Genomic DNA, 11,843 nt, shown 5'->3' with positions numbered 1-11,843 from the left:
TAACATGAAAATGAAATATTATACAACTATTGAATTTTTAATAGCAATCATGAAAGAAATATATTAAATGTTGTTTAAAGCAAAGTATATAACAAAGTAGTATATAAAGTATAATCCTGTAGTTCTAATTTGAAAAATATACATTCACAAATAGTTGAGAATGTAGGCCAAGTTAAAGTCTGTGCCTCAGTTTCTTCAACTGGGAGGTTAAGTGTCTTTGCAGTTACTAAGACTAAATGATTTACTCCATGCAGAACACTTTTGGAACAATACTTGATACTTGGTAAGCACACGATAATTGTTAGCTGTTACATACTCACCCATTAAACAATAGGATTACAGGTGGTTTTTGTTTGCTTTATATTTTCTACGTAGTCTACATTTTCTTTGGTGAACATGTTTTACTATCATCAGAAAACAACTGTTATTTTAATGCTCACTTCCAGTTTATTATAGAAGCTGCACTCTAGCAAAACTAAGGGAGTTAACATCAAATAAACCATAATAGTAACTAACTTTTCATAAACTTTATTGTAAAAAAACAAAAAACTACATCATTACTTTATAATGATTTGTCTCACCCACAAGAACATGAGTGGCAGCCAGTAACTTTTTAATAAAAATATTTTATTTAGGACTCTAATAAGACATCTTGTCTTCTGAAGATTTAATGGGGAGAGGTTCACCTGAGAAACATTCCCCCCAGGGAAACCCAGAGTCTCTTGGCTCAACTGGCCCATAAAAAAGCCCACATAGATCAACTTTCTGCCAATCTGGAGAAGATTTGTTTTCTTTGATCTGCTGTCATGTGTTCACAGGCTTCTAAAATGTTAGCCAAAATCAAAGTCTGCTGAATGGTTTTTGCCTTAACCCATATTCTTCCATTCATTCCAAATACTATCTCCAGTGGGTAGAGTTTTCCCACTTCTTGTAGGATTTCACAGTCTGGAGCTAGCAGCCTGGTGAGGAAGAGAAAGAAAATGAAACTTAATAAAGTGGCAGGGTGTGACCTGACTTTCCTTTAGAAGTCTCCTTTTCTGAGCAGTTCTCCACAGTTATTCAGAGCTCCACCAACATCATCCCAAGAACAAGGCACATGACAACGTTTGCCCTCTTTCTTCCAAGAAGCTTACCACAGGTCACAACGGTGGACTATCCTCTCCAAAGAAATCAAACTCCCTATGTCACCAACTTTACAAAAAATGTATAAAGTTCTTCCTCCACATTGTCAGAGCACCTTAATTCTTGACTTTCAAACTGTAGCTTTTTTATTGTCTATGGTGCTAAGAGAACACTTTAACCTTATTTTCCTGACCATGTAAGTTATTCCTTGGTATTAAATTCAATACTTGGAGAAGAGTGTTGACTCTTTCAAAACATAAAGGTGCTGCTTGGTTAATAACATACTTCTTTAATCTCTTGAACTAATTCTGCAGATCTGCAGAATAAGTAGCAAAGAGATATGCAAGATAGCTCTGAACCTCAGTGGCTCTAGGAGTAAAGCCCTTTAATAGGGCATAGCTTTGGGTAGGTAAAGGTCTAAACAAAGAATCTGCTTCTGGGAACTATTAAATCTACCAGGACAGAAAAGAAGGAGCTTTCTGTGAATGTCTGTATAAGCTTGAGGATCATGTCAGCCTAGCTTCATTTGGCTTCCATTATAAGAGAAATTTGATGATTTTGTAAAATAGTAAATTGCACCTGTATACAAGTGACTAAGAAGTGGGGGAAGGCCAGTTTTCACATTTGGTCTGAGTATATCAGCTATAACGAACAACCAACCTTCCAGCAGAGAAATCCAGACTCCACATCAACACAAACTACAACGCCAAATACATCCGAATTTGATGTATTCACATATAGAGGATGGGACTAAATGCATGAGTTTACAACTGTGCTAAAATGGATACTGATTTTTAACTTTGAGGAGCTATAGCCATTGTTATGAAGAACCTAAATCCCACAGATAAGTCAGCTTTCTAAGAAGGTATAATATAAAAGACAACAGGCAAGCCAGAAGGCATCAGGACTTACCTTCTAATTAAGCCCAAAGTCACTTTAAAAAGCAGACCATCCTGTCCAATCACACCCATTCCATTGGCTCGTCCACAGCTGTCAATACAGACCATCTCTGGTTCCATATCTTTATTAGCAACCACAAACTGGCCATAGATGAGATCTCCAACCTACAATGATAATTTAAAAAGTTCATTTCCTCTCAACAAACCATGCTATAGGTGCTGCTGTTGGTTCTTTTCCATAGGTAGCAATGCCAGCCACCTGCAGTTCTGTGGCTAAATGACTGACTACACTCCAGGATTCTCACAGTCACTCTGGAGTTGTGCCTTAAAAGAAGGCAAAATTAATGCATGTACCCCTACCTTTCCCCCACCAGAAAAATCCCCAGACTGGGAGCCATCTCAAAGCCAAAGAATAGGACTTCCCTGGTGGCACAGTGGTTAAGAATCCGCCTGCCAATGCAGGGGACATGGGTTCGAGCCCTGGGCCAGGAAGATCCCACATGCTGCCGAGCAACTAAGCCCATGTGCTACAACTACTGAGCCTGCGCTCTAGAGCCCTTGCGCCACAACTATTGAAGTCCGCGAGCCTAGAGCCCGTGCTCCGCAACAAGAGAAGCCACCGCAATGAGAAGCCCACAAAGCGCAACGAAGAGTAGCCCCCGCTTGCCGCAACTAGAGAAAGCCCACGCACAGCAACGAAGACCCAATGCAACCAAAAATAAATAAACGAATAATTGATTAAAAAAAAAAAAAAAAGCCAGAGAATACCCTCTGGGGTTACACTGTAAAATATAGTAGCCACTACCCACATGTAGTTATGTAAACTTACATTTAAATTAATTGAAACTATATATTTAAAATTCAGTTTCTCAGTTGCATTAGCCACATTTCAAATGCTCAGCAGCCATGTGTGGCTAATGGCTACCATAATAGTCCGTGCATATGTAAAACATTAGCATCATCACAAAAAATTCTATTACACAACACTGCTTTAAAGAATTACAGAAACCCCTGGCATGCAAATTATTCAAAGCAAAATGGAACACTGGTAATTCAGTGACATTTCTCCATGCAAGATTTACTTTAGGGGCTTCCCTGGTGGCGCAGTGGTTAAGAATCCACCTGCCAATGCAGGGGACATGGGTTCGAGCCCTGGTCCGGGAAGATCCCACATGCCACGGAGCAACTAAGCCCATGCAGCCACAACTACTGAGCCTGCGTGCCACAACTACTGAAGCCCGCACGCCTAGAGCCCGTGCTCTGCAACAAGAGAAGCCACTGCAATGAGAAGCCTGCACACCGCAACGAAGAGTAACCCCCGCTCGCCACAACTAGAAAGCCCGCAAACGTCAACGAAGACCCAACGTAGCCAAAAATAAATATAAATAAATAAAAATTTTTTTTAAATTTTACTTTAAAAACCTCAGAGCTGAACTTCAAAATGACAAAACTAAGGAAATGGGAGAGTAAACTTGTTCTGTTAAGTACCTAGTATTGTTAGTTCCTCAAGGAACTAGAGGAACAAAACATTCTCTGCCTTTAGAAGCATTTGCTTTCAGAGGGCAGTAGGGATATACATATAAACAAACTTCATTCAAGGCTGAATCTAGTAAATAAGAAAAGTGACTGAAAATTAGGGATGTTTCTATGGAGGTGGTGGTGATGATCAGCCTGGGTCTTGAAAGATAAGCATGTATTCCACCGGCTAAGAAGGGGAAAGAGTAATCCAAGCAGAGGGAACAGCATGAGCAAAGGTACAAGGGCAGGAAATTATGAATTCAGTAGTGCTCTTAAATAGTTTGGTGTGGTTCAGGCAGGGCCACATGGAGGATATAATTACGGATGAGGGAAGACCTCTGGAGCATAATACCAAGGAAACATGTAGGTTTGAAGAACTTTTTTTTTTTTTTTTCTTTTTTTTGAGAAAGGGGTGTGTGAGGCTGTCAGCTCTTAAAAGGAGGGGCAAAAGTATACAGGCAGGCTTTACTAAGGAGGTCAGTGATTAAATCCAATCAAGGGATAGCTAAGGCCTGAACTTGCAAAGTGGAAATAAACGGGTGGACATGGAAGATCAGAGAGACTCAACAAGGATCAGTAAGATAAAGCAACTAAAGACACAAGAGAGGTGAGTGAGAAAGGGCAAAGAAACCACCAAATTTCTGGCTTGCTTGGATGGACAGGAAGAGTATGGCCATGCTACCTGAAAAGCCCAAATTGAAAACTTGAGGTAACAAGACTGCACCTCTGTCGGCTGCAAAAAGGGATTGTTGGGAAACAGTGATGTGACTGAAGCTGTGAAATGCCAGTCCTGGGACCCACATCCAAGATAGATGGATGGCTGATATAGCAATTTCCACCACTCTTCTCTCCTTCCTCTCTGAGCCTATGGCTTACTTCCTTGTCTGGTGTATATGGACATAATAAATAACAGAGAGAACACATATAACCTTCCAACTCCAGTAGAGATGAAAACATCCAATAACATAGCAAATGTAAAATAAGTATGTGGTTCTGGTCCCAGAGGTGGAGCATCTGAAGGAACTCTTGAAGCCTGGGGTGATTACACAGATCCTCCAAGATCGTCCTATACAACTAGGGAAACAGGATCATTCCAGTAGCCTTCTGGATATTTGAGTGTTTAGGGAACGGATATTTCTCTTACTTTTGAAACCAAAGGTCCTGTCATTACCTGCACATTTGGTCTGTTTCTTTTAGTTGCACCTTCAAATGACAAGTAAGACAAAGAAGCTGGCTCACTCCCTCCAACATCCACTTTGAATATATCTCCAGACTTAGCTGTCACTATGCCAATCACATGGTCTCCTTTCACTGGGACATACTACAAAAGAAAACAGAATGAGAGCACAACCACAAATGACAATCATTTTTAAGACATCTTCAGCAAGTCCTTAGTGGTTACTTTATGTTTGTCGTTGTAAATATTTAGAAAATATTTTGAAATCCATGTTTACAAATCGATAAAAATCTTACAACAAACTTGATTATGTCACTTTCAGTAAAAGAAGAACAATCACGTGATAAACTCTCGGGTTTCCAGCTTCTAACAGTCTGTTCATTTAAGTCACTATCACCTACCTCTTCTGTATTCTTATCAGAAACTCTCTAGCTTCTGTTTGCATATGAGTCCAGTGACACAGGGGATCCTTACAACCAAGGAAGGCCATTCCATTGTCAGAAAATTTTTTCCTATGTTAGAGTTCTTATTTACTCTAAGAGAAACTGAGCTCCCTGTGACATCTATTCATTAAGCCTGTCTCTTTGGGACCCCGAAAGACAAGTCTTCTGTTCCCTGACCTATGGGGTTTTGAAGACAATAACCATATCTCACAGCCCTTATCCCCTTACATGCCAAGATTCCCAGACTCCTTTCTCTCCTGGTCGCCCGTCTCAGGCCACGTTCCAGTTGTTCACGGTCCCTCTAAAGGAGGTGTAGAGGTAAGCACAGGACTACGGTGGCTCTTGGCTAGCCTTAACATAAGAGGGCTCCAGGGCCCCTTCCGTGCTTCTTCCGAAGAGTATTCCCAGCCCTCTCCCGGCCGTACAACCCCTCTGGAGTCCCAGCTCACCCGCTTCTGCTGCGAGTCCACCCAGTAAACGCCACCGCCGTTGCCACTGCCGGGCTCCTTGTGACGGAGGCGGCCGCACTTCGTGACCAGCAGCCGGTCGCCGCAGCGCCGCAAGCCCGGGCCGCACACCACGCGCCCGCCGGAGCGCGCCCCGGCGTTCAGGCGCAGCGGTCGCTCCCCTGCACTTCCTGGGCCTTCTCCATCCTCCTGTCCAGGGAGCAGCAGCTCCTCACCCGGGAGCACCACCTGCTCTAGCACCGCACGTGCCGCCCGAGCCCTGTAGCCCGCCAGGGATTCCGCAACGAGAGCCGCCGCCTCCGCCATAGCGGGCGTCACCACAGTTTCCGGTTTCCGGCTCAGCGTCCAATCGCCAGCCTGCCCCAGGCTTTCCGTTTCCGGCAGCACAGGCCTGTGGGACTTGAACCTGTTGTGAAGCCGGATAGTCCTGGGTCGGCGGGTTCCCTCAAGGTGACTATGATTGTGTCTCTAGCCGGCCGCCTGTCCTGCAGTCTGTCCGCAGGTCCGCAGCAGAAACGCGCAGCTTGAGTCAGTCGCGGAGCCCCCACTTACAGTGTCTCGGATCGCACAGTGGGATACAAGACGCCGCCACCTTTCTTTCCGTGGGAACCTTGGGAAGTTAGCAGAGGGCCTTCAGGAGTTGGCTCTCTCTTCTGACTCCGGCCTCAGAAGGACTGCTGACCTTTTGCCAGGAAAAGTATTTTCTTTTTTAGTGGGAAACTTGTATCTATCCACATTGTGGAAGACACAGGGAAGAATCAGAAGAAAATGAAACGTGTTAGTCTTGCAGCCCCGTTTGTCTCCCTTGCTAGGCTGTCAGCTAGTTCTCATTCTTGGTAGCGCAGGTTCTGGCACGAAATAGATAATACCTGGTGAATGAATGAATGTTAACATTTTGGTGTGCGTTTCTCCCTAGGCTTTTTTTCCCCCCCGCAAATATATACATATCACATGCATATTTCCACATAATTGAGCTGCCCCTATATGGCCTGGGAAAATCAGTAACTGCACTTAAATCCTTGCTGCTGCTGTCGCTGGAGCACGCTTTAGTTGCCTATGTGAGAAGCAGCTGAATTGCAAATCAATAGCACGTCAGGTCTGCCCTTCTGACTTTCAGGGCTCTCACTTGAAATCACAGTTCACTCGGTCAGATAATCCAGTAGGAGTCAGAGCTCCTGGGGACTGGAAAGGCTTGGCTCTGACCGATGGCTTTTAGCTGTCCTCCATTTCTTCTGCCCATCTCTGAGGTATCTGCTTCCAACCTTAATTTTTAGAGTTTTAGGATGTTTAAGACAGACGATCTCCAAAAATACCCTTGAGATTCTGTAAGATGCTGCTGAGCCAACTGAATAAGATAATAGAGGCCAACTGAAGTGTAACTTTTGTTGTTTTGCAGTCAGATTATCACAGGAGCTGTTCTTGGTCGGTTACCTTTGCAGAAGGGATGGCACAGATTCTTTTTCTCTCCTCCCCACTCCAACCCAGTTCCAGAGGGTCTGGATCCAGCAGGTATTCGGTGACCACGACTACCTTGATCGCGGCTGACCCAAGGCCATGCCTGTATAGTACTCAATGACGTCGGGTCTGGGCCAGACAGAGTGAGAGGTCAGGAAATGGTCCCTGGATTGTCCCTCAGGCACCCCCACATCAATAGAGGAGTCTCTGTCAGAAACTCGGCCCAAACCTGGCTGAGGAGGCCTATCAAGGGCACTTCTGTGTGGGAAGCACGTGGGCATCCGTCTGGCTCATTCCCAAGTCTACAGATGAAATCAGAGGCCTGGAGAAGAGTAGTCACCTGAGACCTGAAGCTCAGGCCTGGAGGGGTTAGGTTGAAAGCATCTCTTAGGCGGTGCCCTACACGTTGGGCCCAGAGGGCTGGGCACGTGGGAAGGCCACCTGGCCTTCACGCCGCGTGCCGCTGTGTCAGTGCTTTGCCGCCTTGGCGTCGTGCCGCCGATGGTGCGTGAGCGCGCATGGCCGAGGCCGGGGTGGCGGGCAGGCCCGGGGATGCAGAGGTCTGTCCACGTGCAAGTGGCTGGAAGCCAAGACCGCAAGCAAGTGTGCGGAGACAGTCTCCGAGCCGCGGACCCGGACTAATGCAGCACACCAGTGCGGTGTTGGGGTCCAATTGGGCAGCGGTTGCGAAGTTCGCGTTTCGGAACGGCGTGTGCAGCCTTTTCTTGGTGTGAAAGAGGCCGCTGCGACTGGGAAATGCAGATGAGGCCCGGGCCGGTGCAGTCGGCGGCGTGCTTTCCAGCGTCGAGGCCGCGTCTTGCTTTCGGCCAGAGCGTGGGGTCTTCCCAGCAGATCCACCTGGGTGGATTAGGACCGCTTCTTGTTTGGGGGGCTTGACGGCCTGGAGCCAGTGCAGCAGGGGCGGTGCTGCCCTCGACTACCTCTGGGATACACCTTACCATTTCTGAGTACTTCCCTCGGGGAAATGACCGAGTTGTCCTTCGGAGAGGTTGGGCCGGACCACGGCCTTCTGGACTCTTTCCCAAAACTTCCTTTTCAGAAATCTGTGCTACTTGAGAAGTTGGAAAAGTGGTATCTCTTGGTTCCTTTTCTTTGTTGACCGGTGAAGTCTGTAACTTTCTATCAACAAGACTAATTGAGCTTTTGCTCTGAGCCAGAAGCACCTTCCATGCCCTGGGGGAGTTCACTGTCACCACGTGAAAATACCAAGGATTACGGCAAGGATTACGGTGTCTGTAACAACCTGATTAGGGTGTCAACCCTGAGAATACAAAGGATGAAATGTTTGCCTCTGTGGGAGGAAGGTAGGAGTCAAGATAGGTGTCCTGAAGGAAGTAGTATTAGAATGAATCTTTAAATTGTTTTAGTTCACTGGATTCTAAAAATTACAAATGAACTGCATGCTGATTTTCCTTTTGTAAATTTATTTATTTATTTATTTTTGGCTGCGTTGGGTCTTCGTTGCTGCACCCAGGCTTTCTCTAGTTGCGGTGAGCGAGGGTTACTCTTCGTTGTGGTGCGCAGGCTTCTCATTGCGGTGGCTTCTTTTAATTTTTTTTTGTTAACATCTTTATTGGAGTATAATTGCTTTACAATGGTGTGTTAGTTTCTGCTTTATAACAGAGTGAATCAGTTATATATATACATATGTTCCCGTATCTCTTACCTCTTCCGTCTCCCTCCCTCCCACGCTCCCTATCCCACCCCTCTAGGTGGTCACAATGCACCGAGCTGATCTCCCTGTGCTATGCAGCTGCTTCCCACTAGCTATCTATTTTACGTTTGGTAGTATATATAAGTCCATGCCACTCTCTCACTTTGTCACAGCTTACCCTTCCCCCTCCCTATATCCTGCAGTCCATTCTCTAGTAGATCTGTGTCTTTATTCCTGTCTTGCCCCTAGGTTCTTCATGACCTTTTTTTTTTCCCTTAGGTTCCATATATATGTGTTAGCATACAGTATTTGTTTTTCCCTTTCGGACTTACTCCACTCTGTATGACAGACTGTAGGTCCATCCACCTCACTGCAAATAACTCTAATTTCGTTTCTTTTTATGGCTGAGTAATATTCCATTGTATATATGTGCCACATCTGACTCTTTTTGAATTATGGTTTTCTCAGAGTATATACCCAGTAGTGGGATTGCTGGGTCATATGGTAGTTCTATTTTTAGTTTTTTAAGGAACCTCCATACTGTTTTCCATAGTGGCTGTATGAATTTACATTCCCACCAACAGTGCAAGAGGGTTCCCTTTTCTCCACACCCTCTCCAGCATTTATTGTTTCTAGATTTTTTGATGACTGGTGTGAGATGATATCTCATTGTAGTTTTGATTTGCATTTCTCTAATGATTAATGATGTTGAGCATTCTTTCATGTGTTTGTTGGCGATCTGTATAGCTTCTTTGGAGCAATGTCTGTTTAGGTCTTCTGCCCATTTTTGGATTGGGTTGTTTGTTTTTTTGTTATTGAGCTGCATGAGCTGCTTGTAAATTTTGGAGATTAATCCTTTGCCAGTTGCTTCATTTGCAAATATTTTCTCCCATTCTGAGGGTTGTCTTTTGGTCTTGTTTATGGTTTCCTTTGCTGTGCAAAAGCTTTTAAGTTTCATTAGGTCCCATTTGTTTATTTTTGTTTTTATTTCCATTTCTCTAGGAGGTGGGTCAAAAAGGATCTTGCTGTGATTTATGTCATAGAGTGTTCTGCCTATGTTTTCCTCTAAGAGTTTGATAGTTTCTGGCCTTACATTTAGGCCTTTAATCCATTTTGAGTTTATTTTTGTGTATGGTGTTAGGGAGTGTTCTAATTTCATACTTTTTTTTTTTTTTCTGGCGGTAAGCGGGCCTCTCACTGTGGTGGCCTCTCCCGTTGCAGAGCACAGGCTCCTGACGCGCAGGCTCAGTGGCCATGGCTCACGGGCCCAGCCGCTCCGTGGCATGTGGGATCTTCCCGGACCGGGGCACGAACCCATGTCCCCTGCATCGGCAGGCGGTCTCTCAACCACTGCGCCACCAGGGAAGCCCCTATTCCTAGATTTTTTATTCTATTTGTTGCAATGGTAAATGGGAGTGTTTTCTTAATTTCACTTTCAGATTCAGTCTTCCTATCCCCCAGCCTTCCCTCCTGACCCCACCTGAGTGGAGACCTTGAAAATTGTTCCCTGAGGGCCTTTTGTTGCCAGCCAGAAGCTAAACGAGATAGGTGCATCATCCCCTTTTCCCTGCTGAGATCCTTCTGCCTACTCGCCAGACCTTTGCTCATCCAGGATCAGTCTCTCAAGCATTGTCTCCCTAATGACCATAGTATATACTGTCACACTATGGTTTGCTGGACTATTCTTCCTATTTTTAGGTGGTTAATGGTTTCCAGTATTTTGCTTTAGCAAGGGTAATGATTATTAGTATAGTCATTGGAATCAAATACACTTGGATTCATATCCCAGCTCTGTCACTCTCTAGCTGTGTGACCTTGGGGAAGTGTGTGACCTCTCTGAGCTTCAGTTTCTTTGCCAATAAAATGGGGAGTGATAAAAAGCATTGCTTCCTAGGATTTTTATAAGAATTACATGAGACAGTTAATATGAAGCATTGATTACATGCTTAGCACATATTCATTGCTTAAGTATCAGCTATTAATTTTGCAAATATTGTGTCATTTAGGATTAAGTGGGGACAAAGGGATAATTATCTAAGCTTCACTTTTCTCATACAAAAAGGTTGGTATTTGGGGGTCCTTATGTATTAAGAGTCTCTGAGTCTTGTTTCTGAGGTTTTTGATGAAATGGGTGTTTAGAGGAGAAAGAAGTAGTTGGAGTGAGCAAAGAAGATTTCCCAGCAGAGCTAGAGTTCCAGGTTTGCATTATATTGAACTTGACCAAGATACTTACCTGTCTGGAAAGTTTATTGTGGCCTGACTTTGCCTCTTTACTCAAATCTTGGGTTTTTTCATTAATGCTTATTTTGTTAGGCCTTGTGTTTTATTGGCTGTATTGTGATGGACAGAGATTCTGCTTCTAACTGTGTGTTTTCTTGCAGGTCTGTGTGAACTGGAGAAAGTCTGACCTCCCTGCCTGGGAAAAGGCAATGCTGGAATTTGCACTTGCTATTTCCCGAGTTGATGACATAACAGATGACCACTTCAAAAAGTTCACGGTGCATGGATTCAACCAAGAAGATGCCTGGGATATAGCTGCAATTTCAGCTTTTTATGCCATGTCCAACTGCCTTGCTCATTTTGTCAGTCTTGTTCCCAACAAAGAATTCTATTTGATGGGCAGAACCAATGATGTCAAAGACATCAGGAGTGAAACTGCTGCTCCCAAAGTATAAAAGTCTGAACAGAAAGGCCAGTGTTTACATTTCCAGCACATTGCATTATAAGACACCAGTTGGGAAGTAATTTTTTTTAAATGTTTAGTCAATGGATAGGGAAGAAAGTAAATAAATTTGTTCCCTGCCTGCTTGATGAGATAGATCCTAAGGGACATGTGATATCTGGGCCTCGGGGAAACCTTTTACTTTTTTACTTTTGTTGTGATCTGAAAGGAGCATCAGAGACAAAGGAGTTCAGAGGATGCTTTAGGCATTTCTGATGAACTGATATCTGTGAATTTCAGCAATTGAAGTTGAACATATTTTAGCTTTTAAAAATAGTGTTACATAGAAATTGGTCTATATAGACTGTGGTTTTTTTTTTTTTTTTTTTTTGTTTTTTCGGGGCCTCTCATTTTTGTTGTCTTTC

General features: G+C 44.2%; 1 protein-coding gene and 1 long non-coding RNA gene across 4 annotated transcripts; one reads left to right on the top strand and one right to left on the bottom strand.

Moving 5' to 3' along the window:
• Nucleotides 1–512: 512 nt before the first annotated feature.
• On the bottom strand, nt 513–5,947 carry EXOSC3 (exosome component 3). Of its 2 annotated transcripts, XM_024734441.1 has the most exons (4): nt 5,609–5,947; nt 4,711–4,860; nt 2,035–2,186; nt 513–959 (listed from the first exon to the last, which is right to left on the bottom strand). In XM_024734441.1, exons 1-4 carry the CDS (start codon nt 5,930–5,932, stop codon nt 758–760), a joined length of 828 nt encoding a protein of 275 aa, XP_024590209.1. In that variant the 5' UTR covers nt 5,933–5,947; the 3' UTR covers nt 513–757. The 2 variants fall into 2 exon arrangements, with proteins under 2 accessions (XP_024590209.1, XP_024590210.1); XM_024734442.1 differs by lacking the exon at nt 2,035–2,186 and having other exon boundaries at nt 798–959; nt 5,609–5,937.
• A 61-nt stretch (nt 5,948–6,008) lies between these two features.
• On the top strand, nt 6,009–11,778 carry LOC112392614 (uncharacterized). 2 transcript variants are annotated; one of them, XR_003001726.1, is made up of 2 exons: nt 6,009–6,076; nt 11,138–11,778. It is a non-coding gene; the product is annotated as an uncharacterized LOC112392614 (long non-coding RNA). The 2 variants fall into 2 exon arrangements; XR_003001727.1 differs by lacking the exon at nt 6,009–6,076 and adding an exon at nt 6,084–7,135.
• The last annotated feature ends 65 nt before the right edge of the window (nt 11,779–11,843 follow it).

The sequence above is a fragment of the Neophocaena asiaeorientalis genome, unplaced genomic scaffold, assembly GCF_003031525.2.
Source record: "Neophocaena asiaeorientalis asiaeorientalis breed wild unplaced genomic scaffold, Neophocaena_asiaeorientalis_V1.1 scaffold192, whole genome shotgun sequence".
Taxonomy (NCBI): Eukaryota; Metazoa; Chordata; class Mammalia; order Artiodactyla; family Phocoenidae; genus Neophocaena; species Neophocaena asiaeorientalis.
The sequence above is the reverse complement of the archived record's forward strand: the minus strand, read 5'-3'. Positions and strand labels throughout refer to the sequence as shown.